This window comes from Barbatula barbatula (genome assembly GCF_947034865.1).
Source record: "Barbatula barbatula genome assembly, chromosome: 11".
Classification (NCBI taxonomy): Eukaryota; Metazoa; Chordata; class Actinopteri; order Cypriniformes; family Nemacheilidae; genus Barbatula; species Barbatula barbatula.
Window position 1 is genome coordinate 6,382,552 of NC_136774.1, and position 23,393 is coordinate 6,405,944.

General features: G+C 38.0%; 1 protein-coding gene across 7 annotated transcripts in view; it reads right to left on the bottom strand.

Moving 5' to 3' along the window:
* Positions 1-23,393, bottom strand: part of fgf17 (fibroblast growth factor 17) — a 30,746-nt gene that overhangs the window by 2,085 nt on the left and 5,268 nt on the right. The window contains exons 3-8 of one of the 7 annotated variants that reach the window (XM_079466998.1): positions 13,893-13,990; positions 6,578-6,611; positions 1,359-1,454; positions 1,232-1,268; positions 754-934; positions 91-197 (exon numbers count right to left, since the gene is read on the bottom strand). In XM_079466998.1, the coding sequence (XP_079323124.1) occupies positions 91-197; positions 754-934; positions 1,232-1,268; positions 1,359-1,454; positions 6,578-6,591 (435 nt within the window). In that variant the 5' untranslated portion in view covers positions 6,592-6,611; positions 13,893-13,990. Of the gene's footprint in view, positions 1-90; positions 198-753; positions 935-1,231; positions 1,269-1,358; positions 1,783-6,577; positions 6,612-13,892; positions 13,991-23,393 lie in introns of those variants that run through there. The other 6 variants (XM_079467000.1, XM_079467002.1, XM_079466999.1 and 3 more) reach the window with 6 other exon arrangements.

Here is a 23,393-nt window from a genome sequence, read left to right on the forward strand (position 1 = left end):
CTTCAATGGCAACTTGTAGCACTTTTATTTATAAGAACGCAACTCCTGCACTAGAAATCCCATCGTAAGAGCGTAGATATGGATACATACCTTGCCCACCAGTTTCCCCCTGCGGTTCATACACAGGTATCTGCCACTCTCCGCTCCTTTGATCCGGACACGACTTCCAAACGTGTCTGTCTCCACATAAAGGCTCGCTGTAATGCAAAAAGCCAAATGCGTTGGAACAGAAATGAAAAAAGCAGTCTGGTATATGTTTACAGTAGCCTATACCATTTATAACAGTTGAAAAACATATTTTAAATGGAATACATTTAACGGTGTAACCTACGATAGTCATACAATTAATAAATAAATGTCACTTCTTTTACTTTTATTACAGTGTATGAGTAAGTGAAAACAATGTGTTTTGTTGGGATTTGGTGATAATTCATATCATTTATAGTGACGGCAGGAGTTAAACGTGACTACTGTCGCATTGGATCTCAAAGATGACTTGTGTGTATTTGGCAGCCCATAAATCCCGGCTAGCAACATCAGTCCCATTTCCCCTTTCTTTTGCAAGCAAATTAACACATCCTAACTTACACAAAAGGAACGATTAGGCAAAGAAACGTCTTTTGAACCATCGGCAAACAGTGCGCGCGTCCTGTTTCAGCCAATAAACCAATCAGACGGTCTTAATGTGAAAACAGGCCTATCTCCACCGAAACCCAACGTGAGTTAATTACTGTAAATGAATTACAGACTCACCGAAAGTGTTTCCGTCCTCTGCCGTGGCGCTCACTCTCTTGCCCTGGATCTGCACGTGTCGGCCGCTCGTCCGGCTGTACAGCTGGTAGACTCGGACCTGCCGCCGGCTCAGCTGGTCCGTCAGTGAGCCCTGTTCCCTCACGTACTGCTTAAAATTAGGAGAAGGGTGATTCTTCTCCCCCTTTTCGATGCAAAGGGAAAATAAGATCACATATATTTCTCTCTCTGTTGCTGGGATAGAAAAACGTACGTTTTGTAAATGCCAGCAAGAGCACTAAGTCTAAGCTACGAACATCAAATGTCACACACTCTCCCAAAAAGTAAGACTGGAAGTGCTCAACGTGCGATTAAACTACCTCGTATATCATTTTTATTAACCTCAGATCGTCCTTATAAAATGTACATTGCGATATTACAGCCGTGCGTGACGCTTAAAACATCAAACACGACTCAAACCCACAAAACAAGTTTTATTTACCTGTGCGTGACACCACACCACGAAGAAATGAAAGGAGCTAGAAAATAAACAAATAAAACAGTTGGTCAATCATTTGTCAATATATTAAAGTACAGGCACTGGCTAAATCACCCTAAAACATACTTACATGTACAAGCAGCGCTGATTTATTCCATACATCGTGGGAAGAAAATGGCTTGTCGTATCCAGGGTTTTCCCAAACGATAATCCAGCTCGCTGTGATCTGATTAAATGAGCTGAGTCAAATCCATACGATAATAAAGAGCGCACAGGCGACAGATCTCTAAAAGCCCCTCAGATGCGCGTCTCCGTAAACAAATACGCACAGATAAATCCCACTTGGAGAAAAACTTATCCACGTATAGTCCAAGAGATTATGGTGTTCCATCATATGTTTTATACCGACGCGGGCCGCTTTCTAAATCTTTAAAAAGCTGTTAAAAGGCGGTAATGCATTGTAGTGGTGCTGTCGGCCCACCGCGCTCCTGATGTTGTGTTGGCGCTGTCACTTGTGAAGAGGCGCAGTGCGCTCTGCGCGTCTGGATCCCTCACTGCGCCAAAATGATAGACGTCAGGATCCCTCCCATGCCTGTTTCACCTTTTCAGACACCCCGACACTTAAAAAAGTCCTTGCTGGGTGAATATGCAAAGCTGTTACGCAGTTTTTAAAACAACAGTTACTTCACCGGTCATGTGACAATTATCCACATGGCAAAGTTTGGACATCAACACACAACCTACATAGTTCAGTGGTCTGGAGTATAGTTCAGAATAAACAGTGTAGCTATAACCGAGTCATGCCTTGATGTGACGAAACTAGATTATGACACCCCGGTTTCATCCAAAGATTAATTTAGGTAACATATTAATCTTTCCATCTGAACACTGATGCATTCAGATTATCCACTGTATTTAAAGCTTTGAGGCTTCTTCAGAAAGGGGTGATGTTTGTTAGGAACTGTTTTAATGTTGGTCTGCCCCATGAAGGGGCCGCGGCTCACACCTTTTGCTAACCTGGAAGCCCTAATGAGAAAACAAAGGTGGCTTTTAATCACAGGACTCCAGCGGGCTTTTGTTAGCTCTTGCGGAATCAACATCAAGCACTAACGATATAACGTCAACAGGATGCTCCTTTCTGACGCATAGTTAAGTTGCAGCAGTTAGTGCTGTCCCGCAAGTGCCAGAGCTGACACATGGCCCTCTCAACTAATCTGTCCTAAAAAGAGCGAATCACTCATTTTCTTTTGTCTTGCATAGTTTTGGTAAAAATATGAGTATTGTATGTATATAACCTAGCTTAGTAGGCCTGTCACAATATCATGATTATTATAATATGAAATTTTGATATTATAGAATGATTATTTTTTTACTTTTTTGGTCAATAAATCACACTCAAAATATGTAGGTATGCAGAGTTTGTTACCATTGTGATACGTAAGACGAACCTTTAAACCATTGATTAATTATTTTTTTAGTTATACGTGTATAACTTACAATAATCGTTGTTTTAAATATCACGGTTATTGTCAATACCACTGTTATTACTGTTAACGGTGAATCTACCCCATATTGACATTTACATTTACATTTATTCATTTGGCAGACGCTTTTATCCAAAGCGACTTACAAGTAGTTTTATACAGTGGCACATTACTGCAGAGCAATCAGGGGTAAGGTGCCTTGCTCAAGGGCCCTTCAGTCATGACCTGCTGGTACTGAGATTAGAACCGGCAACCTTCTGATCACTAGACCAACGCTCCAACCATTAGGCCACAGCTGACCCTATAGAACTTCTATAGAACCGGATTGGATGCCACAGCCTTTGAAGTCAACAGTTGGATGCATTTCCCCCCGCTTTAAAAATGTGTAGGTCTGCTACCCCTCCCATGAAAGTAACATGATTGGCACTTTATGATTTCCCAGCGTCATTTCTTACTTGCTGTCAATTACTATTTTAGACCTGCCGCCATCTATTTCAGATTTGTATCCCTTTATCGTTTCACACTTATGTCATCTGAGCTGTATATCTCCTTTATAATTGGACCAATTTGTTGAATTGGTTTACAATCACAGACGATTTGTTAACAGTCCATCTTGTCTTGGGTGTCAGACGTGGATGTGACTGTTGGCATTTACAGCAACGCGTTCTCCACCCATCAGTTTGTATTTTGCTAACGATACAAAGACAGTCGGGAGGGTGTGAATAGTTATTGCCGATAAAGATGAGTGAGACAGGTGTGTGTTTGATGTGGATGAAACCTCAGGACTGAGTAAGTATTCTTTTAGCTCAATGAGTTTTAAATCTTGTTAGGAGGATGGCTAACTTGTGTGAATTTATTGTAGAAGGTTAAGCCAAAAATGAATATTGTGTCATTATTTACTCGCCTTCGGATTGATTCAAACCTGTATACATTTTGTTGTTCTGCTGAACACCATAAAAAATATGTTTGTAATCAAACCATTCAGGGCACTATTGACTACAATATGAAATACTAGTCTATGGTGCCCCAAACGGTGTAATTTCCCACATTCTTAAAAATATCTCCTTTTGATTCCAACAGAACAAATTATACAGGTTTGAAACAACTTGAGAGTGAGTAAATAACGACAGAATGTTTGTTTGTGGGTGAACTGTTCCTATAAAGATGATATAATGTTTTAAACAGAGCTGAAAGATCTGCATTCTTATTGGTTGATGTACGCATGATTTAATTAGCTGTAATATATGATCAACATACATAGAAGGGCCAAGAAATGTGTTGAGCCAATCCGTTTCTGTGAAAGTCCGTGGAGATCGCTGTGGTCTGTCACCCTGTCAGGACAAATTGATGCCGTTCTTAAATTCATAAAACGGAATAGTTAATCTTCAAAATGACAATTTTATCATTTTTACTCACCACGTGTTATTCATTTTAAACCTGAGTGATTTTCTTCTGCAAAACACAAAAACCTGTTGGTCCCCATTGACTTATTTTGTATTGACGCAAAACCAATGCAAGTCATTTGGGACCAACGGTTTCATTCTTCAAAATATCTTCTTTTGTGTTTTGCTGAAGAAAGTCATACAGGAGGGCGTATAAATAAAGTCATCATTTTCATTTAAAGGTGAACTATTCCTTTAAGAAGAATTGTGAACTCCTCACCCCATTACGATATAATCTACAAGCCTAGTGGTTGAGAATTAGAGGACGACTATGTTTATTAAACTGTGATTTGATCCTAGAACGTTCTTCGACGTATACTGTACAGTTAAACAGTCACACCCTGAAAGGCACATATAGTCAAAGCAGCTTTTACAAATGCCTTAGAGCTGAAGACCCACAGAGGTAATCTCTGTGTGTGTGTGTGAATGTGCACCAAGTATCAGAGGGCTTAAGCGGTGAATCTTCTCACCAGACCTGAATTCCGTCGGCCCCAGCAGGATGCCAAGGGTGTCGGCCATGGTTTTTTGTGAGCGGGCGGCTCAGAGAACGAGATGTAATGTGTCCTGATGAAACACATGTCTACCCCCTCATCCACCTCTCCCCCTTTCAGTTTACGAAGCAGCGGTGAGATCTGAGGCCCTGAAACACGATCTTATTTATTCACGTCTCGAGTGGCTTTACTGGAGCTAACTAAGAGATGGAAATAACCCTAAGTTGAGTCTCGCTCAGGCACCTAGCAACAACAACCTAGGTAGCAGTTTCCCCTGACCACAGACCCGGCCCAGAGTATTACCGCGGTATCCCTTTAAATAAAGTCTCTGAGATGCTGTAAAAGAACGCAGAAGACAGGTGGACAAGGTTTCTTGTTTGGGTTCAGAGCTTCAATGTCAAAGTGATGACGCGATGACAGCGCGCAGACGTGTTGAGCCATTCATTTCTACCACAGTCATGCCCTGAAGGCCAGGGTCCAACGTAAGCCCACTCTAAATTGAAACAGTTATAAAACATCATGGTAATAATCTATTCACTGAGTGATTACTAATTGACGACTCATGCAACATGGGTCATGGAATGGTTTTTTGCCTTTAGTCATGTTCTTATAGTACACCTGCTAATACAAGTGTACTTAAGGGAATAGTTCACCCTCTCATGATGTATTCACCCTATGCGATCCTAGATGTATATGACTTTCTCCAGTTGAATAGAAAGATGTTGTGTTTTCTTCCTTTAACGTGAGGTAATCCAAAATAATTCTAGTTTATGAGAAACAAAAAACGTATTTAGCCAACCAAACGTTATGTATCAAACAGATCAGCTCACTACATTCAAATATGGCAGCATGTCGATAACTTTGAATAATTTCATTTATATTTGAAAATATATTGAATAATATATTGTTAATAAATAACAATATCACAATATATTGACAAATATACAAGCAATTGACACTTTTTATATACTGTAAAATATAAGCATTTGGATCCAATAGATGGAAATGTATTATTTAATAAATTGCATGATATTCACCAGCATAGATGGTTTTATCGGACGCACGCACCTGGGCCGAAGATAAGGTCTGTGTTTGTTTATCGATGAGGCTAGTGGCTAAAATTATAACAACTTCTATTTGTTTACATTTCTATTATTATTTGACTGGTATTAAATAAACAATTTGGAAATGTTTTTGTTATTTTTTTATATTAAATAAACAATTTGTTGAACAGGTTGTGTAACTAAAACTCAGTATAGGACTATACACTGCATACTGTGCAAAATCTCTGTGCCATTTCTTTTCAGTTGTGCGTGCCAGAGATGCGTCTGTTGTGCCATCTCACTAATAAGCCTAAAAAAGATACAATTGAAATAAACAAACCATCAAATCCAGTCCATTAATCTGGTGGGCTATGTTCTTTTTAAAGAGAAAAGATGTTGCATGTTGAAACCACTGTTGCTTTTAAATTGATGCTCCTAGTAACATGGCCTTGTAAGTTATCGATACTGTTAAGGGTGTTGACAAAATGTTATATGCTTTCCAACTTGTAAGTAGACTGCTTTGGATAAAAGTGTCTCTTAAATAAAAAAATGTAATGTAAATGAATATAGTGGATGAAGAAAAATTGGACATCATCAAACATGATCCACTAAAAAAACATCCCGTGTGTGATATAACAGATATAGAGTGTTGGGTAAATTACTCTGAAGAGTAGTTAATAGTTACTAAATCCATATTCAATAGTGTAGTTACATTACTGTTCAAATTACTCACTCCAAAAACTATTCAATTACATTCCTTTCTATATCCTTTATTAACCTAGTTGTGTAATTCAAGGATTTCCATGAAACAGCTTTTAAATAAATACTATAAAACTACATAAAGTGTTCTTGTTAACTGACCAACGAATTACAAATGTGAGAAGGATACATTGAAGGATACATTAAAGGATACCTTTCTAAAGCTTGGCAGTAAAAAGAAAAAAAACATTTGGTCACAGGAGATTGGACATTCTGCGAGTTTCTCCTGTTGCATTGCAAACAGTTAATCAGGTTTAGAAAAACTAAACTATGACATTACTTTCAGTCTAAAGTCAAGTAAAACATTATTTGAAGGCACAGTGCTGATCGAGGTACATTGATTTGAACCAGTTACCCTTCATTTCCCATTCCAAAACCCATGACTAGATCTAACCACCAACAACTTATATCAAAAACTGGTTTGTAACAGACCAAGAGTTGACTAAATAAAATCTACCTGAGGATTTAGGTTTAAATGGTTATCTTTTTTATATTATCAGCTGCGTGTGTACTGTGAGTACAAGTGAAAGGTCGAATGGTGGTCTCGCTAACAGCTTAAACCACATCGTAAAAAAAACGGACCATAAAGAACAACTGGCTACTCTATTCTGACCTCACAAAAATAGAGCCAAAGCATCAGAAAGTGGGTGGTCCCCTTTAAATCTATATGACAAAATATCATGAACATTCTGGAGGTGTGAGGGTCAGGTAAAGTTATCTTCTTCAGCACCTGGAGCATGCACCTCTTATGGATACATCAGGAATTCAGCATAGAACCAGAATACCGTCCACCTAAGCAGTTATGCAAAACTCAGGGATACAAAATGATGAAAGAAATACATGCAGAACATATTTTCTCTGCGAATAAAGTATTTAAGGGTGGAATAAGGGCTAATTATGACGTGGTCCGCTGACCCCTAGTTTTACCCCAGCCATTTGCAAGCTGACCATTTGAGCTTGCCAAATTTGACACAGCTGACACAGGCAATAAATTTGAACTAGTTCCACCTCCCCCTTGATCTGTAATGAGGCCAATAGCCCCTCACCCTCACAATAAACACACAACACCAGAAATTAGTATGACACAAGGTGAACTGTACTCATCAGTGTTGGGTAAGTTACTCCAAAAAGTAATGAATTACTAGTTACTAATTACATATTCAATAGTGTAATTACATTACTGGACAAATTAGTCCTCTCCAAAAAGTATATCCTTACTTATAAGTAATTACTTTCTATATCCTTCATCAACATTGATTAGAACTGATTCAAGGATAGATATGATATGAAACGGCTTCTTTAATTTATTTAAATAATAAATAGCTACATCAATTATTCTTATTAAGTGACCAAAGTATTCAAATGTGAGAAGGATACATTAAAGCATGCATTTTAAAGTTAGTCATATTGGGCCCTATTGTACACCAGGCGCAATACGGCGGAAGGGGCAGCGCAAGTATTTTTGCGAGTTTGAGCTAGACGCAATTCTCATTCTCCCGTGAATAGCAAATGCATTTGCACTCATTTGTGTGCCCATGGGTCTAAAAAAGAGGTGTTTTCAAGCGCATTGTTGGCACGTTGATATTTTGAGGAACTAAAAATTTAATGCGCCATAGACCAACTCAAACCTGGTCTAAAGTCAACTGCGCAACATTTTTGTTATGTTATTTAAAGAGCGGGTTAGTAGAAATAGCTTTCACTATACTTATTACACAGAAGGATGCGCAGCAGCACACATACATGCCAAATATAAAAATGTAAAAGATTATTATTGTGGACATAAAGATAAACATATTGGCGCGAGCGGAGCTCTTAAAGGGAATGAGAGATTAGAATCTGAGCGCATTTCCACCATGGCGCCGAATCGTTCTCGTTGCTTAATCGTCCGTGCCGATCCATAAATGGTCATTTCAATCATGTAAACACAAACGCGTCACGTGCTGCATTGATAACACAAGAGACGGAGCAATAATGCCTCTGCATGCATTCATTAGCATGATTCATCAAGGTTAGACAACCGTGATTCAGAGATTCAGAGCCAAGAACAGTTTGTAATCGTGCCATGTCGAACCAGGCTCACGTGGAAACATAACTGTAACCATTTCTGCCGGTTCGGCACAATGGTGGAAAAGCTCCTTCTGATTGGTTTAATGCACATTTTGCCCCAAAAAACACCCATTATTCATTAAAAGAATCGGGAAATCCCTCGTTAAACTAGAAAAAGTGGATTCGGACATGCCCTGAGTGCAGCATGCGCTTTAGACCATGCGCTAAGATCGTTAAAATAGGACCCATCATTTTTATGTCATTTCCACTATTGAATAAATGACACAGTATTTAGTTCAATAACATCAGAAGTAACTATAATTAAATTATGGAATAAATAAGAGTAATCGCTTACTTTACTTTTTCATGGAAAACGTAATTCAATAACTGTAACTTATTACTTCGTGACTAGTTACACCCAACACTGGTACTCATCATCCTCAGCATCATCATCATGATCTTTTCAGATGATATGTAACTGATTTTCTTATATTTTGGAATAACACGTAAATAGTAAACTAAACTGAAATACAAATATGTAATGAAATATCATATTTATACTTACTGAAATCATCTCTGTTATGGCTATACTATAAAAGCTATTATAAAGACATTTTCAGTAAAATAGCCTTTTCACCTATTTGTTAAAATGATTTTGTCATATAAATTTCAGAATCTGAATGCGTTGTTCTAACAACAAAAGTTTTATTGTATTATTTCGCAACTATTTAAATATTGACTAATACTCATAATATTTTTCATAATTTTCTTATTCTTTAATTATGTTGTTCTGACCTTCTCATTGGGTTTTCGATTATAACACACCAAAAATATTGCCTACATTTCTAATAGTTAGTAGAGCTTTTTAACAGTTTCTGACAATGAAACATGTACAGTAGTATTTACTTTAGTTAAATTTCATTGATGTTCATCGCATATAGAAAAACTTGCAATAAACATGTATTAAATACTGCCTTAATTTTATATATTAATCTATTATTACTAATATTATTATTTATAATGCAAGTAAAGCTGCTTTGCAAAAACTTTATAAATAAATAAAACCGATTAGAATTTCGGAGCATGGCAGAATAAATCTCCATCTGCTTTTCAGACACAGAAGGTCGGATATTATTCCTAACATCTCATTTTCTAAAATAAAACAACTCAACACAGGGTTGGAACAAGTAAATAGTGTCAATTTTCATTAAGGATTAATGTGACAGTTGACAGTGACCTTTTTTATTTAATGGGATGAGGTGGTCTCGCACTTTAGATTTGAGATTGAATAACACATGTAATAATACATTTGTATATCTCAGCATGTGTTATAATATTACACGCCAGACCTATAAATGACAGTTGACCTCAGTTATGTTTTAATATGTCAGCATAAGACACTTCATAAGGGAGCTTGTATGCGGAAACTTCAGTTTGTGTTGCTCAATTAACACCCAATAGTTGCAGACAGCGGCTGACCGCTTCACTGCCGGCCGCCCCACCAACATCTAAGAGCCCAAATGCAGTCATGTTACCCAGAGTCCAGTCATTCTCGCACCGGCAGTTAAAATAGCCGCCTGCTGGACAGTGAGGAGGGGGTTGACAAGCGGTGCCTGGTCTGCTTTGTCCAAGAGCACTCAAACATCTGTGTTATTTTTAAGAGGCAAAATGTCAGTGTGCGGTGAACAGACGGAAAGAAGGACCATGTGTGACTGAAGACGGGGCTCCGGTCAAAGCCTTGTCACCGGACCAGAGTGACCTACACAGGGAAACTCAACCAGCTGTGTGATCTGTGTGTTTTGGTCAATGTTTCCGAACTTTAGCTTTAATTTGAACAAGAAGCTTATGAATGACCTTGTTTTTTGTACGATTTCTACCATTTACAACATTCTTTCTCTAAAACTACTATTTGTTTAAACCTAAAGTGAATATGAAAACAAAACAAAAATGCTTACAGCGAATTACTGTAAAGATAATGTGAAATTACAGAAAACATGGCAAATTGGAGAAAATCATGTATTTTTACGTAATTTAGAGTTTTTTTTACAGTCTGACGACAAAAAGCCTTCCTTCTGAAGTAAGGCTTCAAGCAAATATGAATAAAATTTGACATCTCAGCTGTTGAAGAAAATACTTAACATAACACATGTATAACTATGGTAACCGTTTCCTTTTTTCAATACGAGATGGAACATATGATCCTTATGATTTTTAGATGCATATGTTTTGTTGACTCTGTATTCCCCATTTAGAAACAAACAAAAAAAAAGAAAGTGCTTAAAACAATTATTGAATTAATTTTATTAAACAATAACTTGCAAATGTGAACATCAATAATGAGGTGTAAAAACATACTGCCATTTAATTTTTTTAATACTTTTCCTTAATAGATCTGGACGAAAAGTATCAACACTGCATCATTTTCCTGTATTTTAATCAGTATCTCCATAGAGTTTCATCTTATGTTCCCTATGTTGAGAACGTTTTAGATAGACTAGCTTTTAAAAAAACAGGCATTTCATAAAGTTTGGATATCCCTACAGAGTATCATGCCCTAGATCCCAAAAGCATCACACCGCCATTATATTCCTGGTCTACTCTGAAGTTTCAGGGTCTTGTCAGCGGTCATATGGACTCATGTTGTCATCAGCCAACAGAAACACTTCATCACATTCATATCACACACGCACGCACACAGGCACACACACACACACACACACTGTCCATTACCAGCTCTATTGAGTGCAAATTTACCTCAAGCATTTCATTTTGACATTATGTTTTCATTCCTCCATAGAGCCACTTCAAGTTCTTTATTGTGTGCTCTTGAAGAGTGCTGCTATACATATGGTCCAAAAAAGTATATTTCTTTTTTCAGCGTGTGGACCAATAGCTATACCTTCTGGTAAAATTAGCCCACGAAACATCTCTTCACATAGCCGACACATTAACACGTTAGCAGCTCGGAAACCACTTGGACTCGCCCCGCTGTGAGAGCATACCAGATACAAAGCCCGGAATGAATGCAGTACACAGGGGGACGTATGAAGACACATACTGAAATAGCAGATCTGTAATGATTTGCTAGGAGTTTTGCATGTAATCGTTTTTTTCTGGAAAAGATTTAAGACATGTGTAGGGACCAGAGTATCACAGAGACTTTTTTGTCTTGGACACGCAACCACTTCGCAACCAATCAGAACATCATAATAAAAACCAAATGCGTCCTAGCAACCACAAAGCAACATAGCATCTTAGCAACCACCTATAAACCCCTAGTACCCAATAGCAATCTGTTATAAACCTCTCTAACACTTTAGGAACCACATAACATTTACATTTATGCATTCAAAGCCACATGCACCAATACTTTGGCGTTGCTAATGCCATGCTCTAACCATTGAGCCACAGGAAAGCAGTACAATAACTTGGCTGTCGTGACACTACTATATGATTACGTAAATCTGTTTTCCTACGCAATGGTCAAGCAATTGAAACTCAGATAGGAAACAATCTGAATGATTGACTCAGCTACAGCCTTCAGGCTGGTTTAATGTCCCATGGTGTCTTAAGAACGGATCTGGGGGAGCTGTCTAGCCTTTGACTCCTCCCCTTCACTTTTTTCCCGCCCTGTCTGTCTGATCTCGCTGCAGTCCACACCTGATCACGAACTACTGCACTTCACGTAGGAATTTTCCATTTTCTCATCCAGCTAGTCTGGCCCTCTGCTTCCACCCCCAACGGCCTCTCCAAGCACCGCCGCAAAGACACATGCGGCATGCAAGATATGCAAGTACCAATTTGATCAACCAGATTCATTTACAGACCAACATAAATACATCTCTGTCACACACACACAATTGAAGGGCAAACTATACCATCACAAAGACACAAGTGTGTTTTTCAGCTGTTTGGTTTTAAGCATTTATGAATTAGCATTTAAGTTTCGAAGGTAACGCTCTAGATTACGGCCCGCAATGTACTGCGTAACGAATTGTAACAATAATGTACCTCTACACTACATATCTGTGGATAAAGGGCAACAATATACAAAGTAAATAAAGGGGTAAAAGTAAGGAAAATTAAAAAAATCTTTATAAGGGAACTGCCTGCCATAGAAACATCCAATCAAACCGCTCTTGAAATACGTGATTTTAGTCTCAAAAGATCAAGATTGATTTAGCACATTTAACAAATGAAAACTCGTCAAAATTACTCATAATTAATAGAAGTGAACTTCAATAAAATAAAAATTCACGCTTGGTTTGTTGAATAGCATACTGCAGGTCATGCATACCACGTAATATTCAAATAGTTACCCCTGCACGGAATAGGACCAAGCAGAACACATTCTGCCTGTGTTGATGCGCACGTCGCATGCACACTCTAAAAATAGATCACTGAAAGATTGTTTTCAATCACTTGGTTTTGATTTGAATTGAAATGAGTTTTTACGTGGTCGATGTTTCGGTAAGCCATGGTAAGCTATTTCCTTATGATGGACTTTTATGAGGAAGAAACGCATAACGTGTGATTTATTACTTTTTTCGTTTAATAATGACTCAGTTCTAACAGCAGTTAGTGTTTATGACAAAACTTGACAGAGACGTGGGCATCCCTGGTCATTGTTAAGGTACGTTAAGCCAGTGGTGTAGTTTACTCGATACGCAGGTATACGCCGTATACCCACTAGAAAAGATTAAGGATATCCGTATACCCACTTAAACAAGTGTGAGGATATGAAAAATCGCCGCAATGAAAAGTGTGACGCAATGACTTTTGGATCATAGGAGATATGAAACAAACGGAGATCCTGAAAGGCAAGCATACACTATTTGATTGTAAGTAAGCCAGCCCATGAAGCTTCTGGTGACGCTGCAGCAAGTATCACAGAAAATGAGTCTGACAAGGTTTGTGCTACTGCAGGTGGGGCCCCCCTACGTAGCCATACCTTCTGCTGATAACTCACCCCCTTTTTAAAAACTCTGCGTATTCTTAATACAATTAGCATATTGTTCATTAACATAACTGTAAGCTGAATGTTGGCATATTAATTAAATAGTTTCTAACATAAAACAAAAGAAATTCACATTTTTGGGTGAACTGTCACTTTAAATGCCGGTTCTACGTGAGATTATAATGTAAAGGAAGGCCAGACTACAACATCAACAGAGATATAACCTGTTCTGGAAGATATAAAATGTGATTATATATTATAATAAAAACCACAAATTTACCTGTGTTTTAAGGCTATTTCATGCCGTTTTTGACAATACATTGAGCATCTTTGTCTTTTGGAGGTCATTTACCGTGGGAATTGTGTGTATTATTATTCGGGTCAGCCGCCATGCCCTCTTACCTGTCCCTGACCCCTGATCTCCCTGTCAATCTCTCCTCACCTTCCTCTTCTCTCAGTCCTTCTTCCCTCTAAATGATCTCCTCACCTCCACAATCTTCGGCCGCATCTCTCGCTGCCATGACCTCCTGCTCACACCCGCTGCAAAAAGACATGAAAGCACAAAGATTGAAAGAAATGAAATGCAAGAAAGGCTTTTTGCAAATGTTTTGTTTTTATTGTGGCGTGTTTGATTGTTTGTTATAATTTAAAAGCAGCAGGCCCCTAAATCAACACTGTAACACTTCGCTGTAATTTTGCAGCAAATTTGCCAGTAACTTACTATAGATTTTATTACTACCTAATATTTTCCTATTAGTACTCTGTTTAATTGGAGTCAAACTTTACTTTAATCAAAATTAGATTCAAAATAAGCAAGAAGAGATTGGTCTAGATTCTGGATCACATCATTTTTTATAGTGAAACGGTTTTGAAAGGTTTATAAACTCTTTAATACATGTAGTGTGCTGTCTGTCCAATTAATCTAGGTCCCATTAATCTTAGATTTTAGTAGTTTACTATACTGCATCCCTAATCATAAAACTAGATTGCCATCAATACGGAAAGATGCCTTTAGTTATAATTTTGTATAAAAAAACATTATTGTGCATTTTTCCAAATGCTTTCCAAGTCCAAATTTAAGATGTTACTTCCAGGTTACTATGGAAAACAGGGCAGGTCAAGGGCATTGCGGGATATATTATTACATGCACTTTACTGTGTTGTACACTGCATATTTGGTCAATCTAACAGGTCGTTGGGGTGTTTCATAATAATACCATATAATATCATAAAAGCAATACAGTTTTACACTTTTACTATTTTGAACCCTCCACTATTATTGGTAAAAATAAATCTACATCGTATCTCCTTCTGATCTTTTATTTAAAAAACCTACAATATTACAACATTTCTTTAATGTAAAACTATTTAAAATGGGGGGAATATCACATTATGAAAAAAGGTTTTCTATAATAGAAACCTAATGTGAAGGTTTTCACATTCAACAAGTATGCCCTGGTCTCAATTATTTGCCACCATTAGAAATTCGTAGGAGTAAAATATCTCCCAAGTATATTCCCAGTGATATTACAATTTACTTAGCACACCAATGTGACTAGAAACATGATGTTGTCCAGTCTTGCCTTCTTGTTTCACAGGAAAATACATATTAGTAACATTGGGCCAAACCTCCTTAATCATTTATCAAAATGGATTAAACTAAATAATATAGTTCTGATGTGCAATATAGTTATGTTGAGCTTCACAAAACACAAAATGATTTTAAGGAAATAGTTAAAACAATAAAAAAAAAATTCAACATCAGGGCAATGAACAAGAAGCTTTAATGGAGGAGAAGAATTTACCAAAGACTCTTCAAAGAGCAAAGATGGAAAATTGCAGTAATCAGTTGAATTTTGGGATCATAAAGTATTTAATAAAAAGGAAATCAAGGAAAACTGCACATCCATCACCACAAGTTGTTCGGGACACTGTTCAAGAAACAAATCTTCTGCTCTCATGCAAAAATAAACCCCACCATATTAATCTTCCATATTGAACTTTAACCAGTACTGGGGTCTATGACATTAAAAAGTGTTTTTTGGCAGCAATAACACAAGATACACAGGGATAAAAAAGGCTAATGTCCACAGTTAAATATGTCTCCAGATCTTTATTGTTGTGAACCTCCTTTTATACCCTGGACATCTTGTTTAGATACATGGCATCATGTATTATATTAAATACCAATAGATAAAAAAATCTAAACCTTACTTGCTCTTATAGAAATATTTTAATGGGCGGTAGCTAGATCTTCCAGCAGCACACTGGTTCAAACTAAACATCAAAACCAACTAAATGTGTTCCTTAGATAATGATTGGGATGAACTGAAGATAAGAGAGCACCAACATTTGAAAGATCTTAAGAGATTCTGGAAGGGATGACTTGCCATATATTCTCAAACCTCATCAGACATAAAAGAAAAGACTCAGTTTTTCATGCAAATAGAGGCTGCAGAAAGTTTCGAATACAAGGGTGCCAATAAATGTGGCTAATTAAATAAATAGATGGTAATTGGAATGAGGACGCCTTCATTACGTTTCTGGGATAATTCTGGATCTTCAGAAATCATATCAGGTAAGTATCTTCAGAAATCATATCAAGTAAGTATCTTCAGAAATCTTATCTGGCAGGTATGTTCAGAAATCACATCAGGTAAGTATTTTCAGAAATCATATCCTTTCAGGCCACCAACAACAAGCATTATAGTTACTTTGTCAGGTAAGTGTCTCCAGGTAATCGGGCACAAAAACTCAGTAGCACGTATTCCACGGGACAAACGTTACAAAACAACTAGATACAACAACGCACAACAAAGTCAAGGTGAAACAGTGTGACAACCAAACAGTGAACAGGTGTGACGAATGTGTAATCAAAGATGGCGGGTGAAGTGCGCGGTGCCTGATGGGTAATGGTTTTCCTTGAGGTAATCTTCTGGGAGTCTTGGACATGGCACAGATAGGACAACTTCTCACGTAGAGGGCGATATCCTGGGCCATACCGGACCACCAGTACCGGCTAGTAACGAATGAGGGTCTGCTGCCTGCCTGGGTGCCCAGAGTGCACAGTATCAATGAGTCGTTCCCGTAGTTCTTCGGGGACAAATCTTCTACCAGCGGGAACCCCTGGCGGATTGGGATGTTGACAATCAGCAATCTCCTGGTCTATCGCCCGACGAATAGGATACAGGAACATCATTTCGGGAACACACCCTCTTGTCTGGAGAGGGCATCAGCTTTCCCGTTCTGGGACCCGGGCCGATAGGTTACTTTGAACTGAAAACGGTTGAAGAAGAGAGCCACCGAGCCTGCCGGGTATTTAGACGCTTGGCCTCTCTCAGGTACTCTAGGTTGCGATGATCTGTTACGACAGTGAACGGATGATTAGCCCCCTCACAACTCCTGTCGAGGACGTGTCAACCGCTACCAAGAAGGGGAGATCAGGATCAGGGAGCACCAGGTTAGGACCTCGGCTGAAGGCCTTCTTGAGCTCTTCGAAGGCTTTTTTTCGGCCACCTAGACCATGAGCAGTTCTTCTTGTTGTTCGAGATAATATATTCCAGGAATTGGATGGTGCGGACGTGGAACTCACACTTCTCGAGCTTCAGGTAGAGGTGGTGACTGCGGAAACGTTGGAGCACGGTGCTGTATCACATGCTCTGACAGGGAACGAGGGTAGATCACAAAAAAATTTCCTAACAGGTCACGAAAGATCTCATTCATGAAGTTTTAAAAAACTGCCGGTGCATTGACTTTCCGGAAGGGCATGACGCGGTATTCATAATGTCCCATAGGGTTGATGAACGCCGTCTTTCACTCATCTTCCGGGCGTATTCGGATGAGGTTATAGGCGCTCCTTAGGTCTAGCTTGGAAAACATAGTAGCCCCATGAAGTTGTTCGAGGGCCTTCCCGACAAAAAAAAAGCTGGAAGCGGCAGGAAATACCGATGGTCGGATAAATCCCTGTTTGAGGGCCTCCTCAACATATTTTCCCATAAAACTCTGCTCTGGGATTGACAGGGGGTAGATACGTCCTTTGGCATGACTGCTCCAGGCAGCAGCTCGATGGCGCAGTCCCATGGCCTGAGAGGGGGCAGTCTGGTGGACAAGGATTATAGTTACTTTGTCAGGTAAGTGTCTCCAGGTAATCGGGCACAAAAACTCAGTAGCAGGTATTCCACGGGACAACAAGATACACACAACAAAGCCAAGGTGAAACAGTCTGACTTAAATAGTGTGACAACCAAACAGTGAACAGGTGTGACGAATGTGTAATCAAAGATGGGGGGTGAAGTGCGCGGTGCCTGATGGGTAATGTAGTTTTCAAAAGTCCGGGGTTGAGAACAGTGATAAACAGAAAAGGACGACGATCTCGGGGGCGTGGTCTAATGAGCGGGCGTGCTAACAGTGGCCAGGGTGAATTAGAGAACATATTATATATATTCTACCCAATTCAAATTGTTTTACTTTAAAGAAATTTGAGATTTTTTTAATAAAAGATTTATATAAAAGGATAAACAATGCTGGTTTATTTTTAATGCCTTCTTTGCTTATATTTACCAAGGGTGGCAATAATAGTGGATGGCACTGTAGCATCTGACAGTAAGTGATAAGGCAGATCAAAACTGGTACATTTAAGAGAAGCTTTTTTTTGGGGCAGTGCATATTTAAAAATAATTGTAAAGCAGAGACCTTAACTATAAAGCAGACACCCTCTTATATCATGTAGCCATCTATAGATATATTACTTAAGTAATGTTTGTGTGCATCTGGTTTCACATTTTTTAAATGATTGATTTTCCCTAGGAGTAAGTTTGCATACAATATCATAGGCCAAGTTATTTATGGCATTTTTTCTGATTCTTTTGACGTGTCTTAAAGGGATATCATTAACCCATCCTCATGTTGTTTCAGATCTGTATATATAAAAAAACTTCTGTAGAACTTAAAAAATATATTATGTAGAAAATGAAGGAATAACGTACAAAACATTTGAAACAACTTGAGGCTGAGTAAATGATGACAGATGTTTCGTTATTGGCTGAACTATCCCTTTAACAAAAAAGTGGATTTTATTAGGATTTCAATCCATTTCTAAATGTGCTTTTACAATCTGACTTTCAATTCAGTTTTATTTCTTTAATGCTTTTCACAGTCAAAACAAATATTTTATACCAATAAAGCTATTTACCACAAAGGTTTGAAGAACTTTGAAGGAAAGAACGTTTCTGAAGAATGTTGGTAATCAAACAACATTGGCCCCATTGACTTCCATTACATCGACACAAAACCACTGACATAATAATATTGTGTTTCACTGAAAACAGTAGGTCATGGTTTTGAACATGAGGAACATGAAAAAGCCCTTAAAGTGACTGTTTTTTAGAGAATTAGAGAATTAATTTATGTCTACAAACATGGCTTCAACCACAGAACATCTTGACATTAGGTGTTACTGGTAATGTCACAATTACTTAGTAAGCAAACCAGTAGAGACTGTGACAATCTCCAAAAGTTGTGCAGACAAAAACGTTTTTCTCCTTCAAACTCTTTATAGTATTGTGCACGATACTGTTCTAATTTTATATGCGTAATGTTCTAATCTTCTTTCATTCTTTTCTTGTTCAGGACAGGGCAAAAATCTGCCTGTTTGCATGGCCAATGAAACTAGGGATGCATGAGGTATAGCCAAAAAAGCCAAGCTTCACTTTGTGAGTCCTAGGCATTACATTTAGGAAAAGACAAAAAAATATCACTCAATAAAACCCAAAAGCAACTTTATACAAAAGAAAGGCAGAGCGACCTTCACGCATAATGTCATTAAACTTTCTTTTTGAAATGTGAGAGTGCTGGAAACCTTAGCGTTTGACTTCTTGGAAACGCATTCAATTGAAGGCTTGTCTCTTTAAAACACCAAATCAAATGCTCTCTCTAACATTGACATCAGCACACAGGCAGTGATGGAGAGTGAGCTTTGATGCTGTGTGTGTGTGTTTGAGGTCGGGGAGAGAGCAGAGTAACAGAATACCGCTGCAGACAGCACTTAAACACTCATCGAGAGACACTCTCTGAGCTCTTGTTTCTGTGCGGATGTGTGCGCTGAAGAGGGCCCTACAAGTTACTACAGGACCCCCAACAGAGACGACACAGGAGCTACACTCATCCCAACAGAGACGGGGAGAAATAAGACAGAAATTCATGTAACTATTGGAGGAATCTTCAAGTGAAGCACAATCACCATTGTGTCATAATGATAATAACTACTTATCAGATTAATCTCCACTTTTGAATTCATTTAATATTATTAAAGTTCACTCAAAAATTAAAAAAATCTGAATGTTGTGATTCTTCAACTTCAAAAGAAACACCATAAAATGGTCTATATTTCTATATATGTAAGACTATATATATATATATATATATATATAATAAAATAGATTTATGTTTAAAATAGAATAAAACAAATAGTTACTTTTTTCAATTGTCTTTCCCATTCACTGTAGCGCTCAAATCAGATTTTACGCAATTCGCAACTTCGCTCAGTGGTGCATGGCGCTAGCAAAGACAACGTCATATGTTCGATCCAAGGGACTCTAATACAAATGTATCGTACAATATAATGTACGTCACTTGTAATAAAAGAGTCTTTGTAAAGCGTAAATGTAAATGGTAACAAGACATGCTAGGACCAATATCAAAACTGACACGATGCATATTGATGCAAATTTGAATACATCCGTGCAAAATTAAGATTTGAGCACAAGACGCAGGAACATTTTTGTTAATAATGACTGATTATTTTCTCACGCAAATGTAGGCAAAAGTAGAAAGAAAACTATCCCTATAAAAAGTGTTTGCTGCCTTTATTTTCTATGTACAATCAATTGCCTTAAAATTGTTATTTTAAATTAGAATTTAATTTTTTTTTAAGTTTTTACATCCCTTTGATTCATTAAAATATATTAAACCATTTTCAACTCATTTTTATTTAACCTTATTTTAAGTTACAATGAAATTTAAAATAGAAAGTTGAAATGACTTAGATATAACTATATAAGCCAATCTGATTACTTACATCAATATTTAATATTTAATTTAAGGCAGAAAACTTGCTGTTTGATAGCATAGAAAATCGTCATAAAACAACAACAACCCAAAATATTTGTATTCCCTGGAGATCTGCACTCAAACAATGTGTTGCTTAAATGCAACAAATGTTTCTTTGGGTAAAAAGTCAGTCAAATGCACCACTGCAAATGAATGTACATGCAACTAAACAAAAACGACCTGATGCTTTTTTTTGCATCATGCCCTCTACAGCTGCAAGTGTGTGCGGTGTAGTTGTCCTGATAACATAAACACAGGTGGAGAGACAGACAGCCTGAAAAACGAAAACATGCATGCACGTACACACATCTCTGAATGGTCAATGGTTACATGTCAGTCCACTGTCACAAGCGAATTCCAGGCTCCACGTCTCGCTTTTTCGTCTGTTTGTGTGTGGGAAGTAGCAGGATATGGGGAAAAGGCTTAGCTGTCCATCACATAATCCTGCGTAGGTCTTTGTGCTCTGTCACACTCGGTTTCAAATACACAGACAGACAATTTCAAGACAGTGGCCTCTCATCACACTGTTCATTCCAGCTCCCAGAATATTCTAACAAAGCTAAAATATTATTATGATAAACCTGTTGCCCTGCGGCTATTATATGATAAAGAAAGCTGATATTTGCATGCTTTCGAATTCGTGAAAGATCCGATGTGACCGCTACCATTGCTACTGGGCCATTTTTCAATACACAAATGCACGTAATGTCTACAAAAGACTGAAATTAGTTCTAGGGTGAGGGGCATCATTACAGGGATTTGGTTTATCTCTATCTTAACCAAACAGAACAAGGCATGGCTTTCCAAATCTGACCCAAGCTGAGCCAAAGAGTCCATCCTGAATGGGCAAAAGGGAAACAGCATGTCATTTCATACAAAAGCACAGTAAGAATCAATTAGTTTCTCAGGCGGAGGTTTGATTTGAGTGGTTAATTGTCGGTGGGAGGTGGAGGCACAGTCGGAGGTGGGCCGGGAGGCCCAGACACGGTGAGAGCTAAGCGTCGAAGTCAGGGCTTCACAATGGCTGCCTTTCTTTCACATTCAGGTGCTACTAAGCAGGTATGCTCAAAAGCCTTAATCCCACAGGACAGGACAAGAGGGGGCTTTCACACAGTTAGGTGGCAGATCTGTGTTTCAGGTATGTTCCTCTCCATCTAAAACACTGCACAGCCACTGTTTCCTAAACCTAAAAGCTCTCCCTGGTCTCAGAAACACAATGGAAATGTTCGTGCTTGCAAGGCAGGACAAGGACAGAGGCAAGATTTAGGATAGCTCCGGTTTTAGGTGAATAAAGTATCAGAGTCTCTAAGCTCTTGTCGTAACACTGGGTGAACATGTTTACACCTGGTGTACTCGTTTACAGCTGCACACAAAAATTGATATATAGAAATCCAGCACATTCTCACGGCAAAAATGTAACTATTTTACGATGTGGCTAATTTATACAATCTCATTTCGTACATTTATCCGATTTGCTTTCTTGCCAGTGACGATGGGGTTTGGGGTGGGGCTTCAGTATTGTTCTTTTTCTAGCAATTGCTCATTTTTGCATGATTCACAACATACGAATTTATACGAATAAGAGGAAATCTTTTTTGGCATTTTAGATGTTCCTTTACATTACAACAGCATTTTGGGGGTTTGGAAAATGTAGGCTTGCTCCGTGCCATGGAAACGTTAAGAAAACGCACGTTTCTGGTTTTACTACATCATTGTCATGTAAACATCATGTACACGTACCCTTCATGACGTCAATGTTTACATTTTAATTCATACGAATGCATTTAAGGCTATGTTTCTAGTTTAAAATGCATTTGATATGTTTAAGCTGAATTAACAAATAAATATGCAAATAGATCAAATAAAATTCAAAAGAAAATGTTCCAACTTTAATTTTAAAGCTCTTTAAAATGTTTGCATGTACAAAGAATCAAAGTACATAATTGACTAGATATTTTTCGTAACAAAGTTGTGCACCGAATGAACTGCTGATAAGAACAGTCGCTAACCAACATGTTTGAGGAATATCAATAGTGTAATTATAATGATTATTTTTTACTATCCAGACTAGGCCAGGTGTTGTCTTCCCTCTTTTTTCTGTACATTTCGAGGAGAAACCTGAGCTGGCTTCTTCATACTTGGTCTTATCGAACCTGAAACCAGTGAGTGAGTTGCACAGAACTTGATCTTATGGCTTCACCTATAGACACAGCCTCAAACTCTCTCTCTCCACTTCTCTCTTTTTTTACTCCAGTCAGGCTTCACATACTAAGTACCGCTTACTCTGAAATATCACCTGCTCAGTGCTCCTTTAATCACTTGACTTTGCATTCCTTCATGCAATTTAGGAAAGCCTTTCGTGTACAGGTAAAAGCAAAGAATTTCCAAAACACAAAAGTGAAGCAATCCAAGCAAGCCACAACTGACATCAAGTACTCGGCAGAATCCTCTCTGCACTTCGTTATCAATTTATCTCTAAACCCAAGTGTGACGAAACAAGAACGCATTCTTTATGGTCGGCCTCTGGAATTGCGAGCAACACTTTAAGTTGAAAAATATCAGTATCACACAAATGGTTCAAATAAAAATGAATATAAATGATATTCAAAAATGAATAAAAAAACAATAACAATAAATAAAATCTTTTTCAAAACCCATCACATTTTGAGTTGGGATTTGGCTAGAATTGCCCACAACCCATTGAAAATGGTAAAGACAAGAGGTGGAAAGTACTAAGTGTACGTTTACACGCTGAAAAAACTTTCACGAAACATGACAGGGTTGTCAAAACGATCTGCATTCACACCGATCCAGGAAAACGAATAAAAATGGCCAC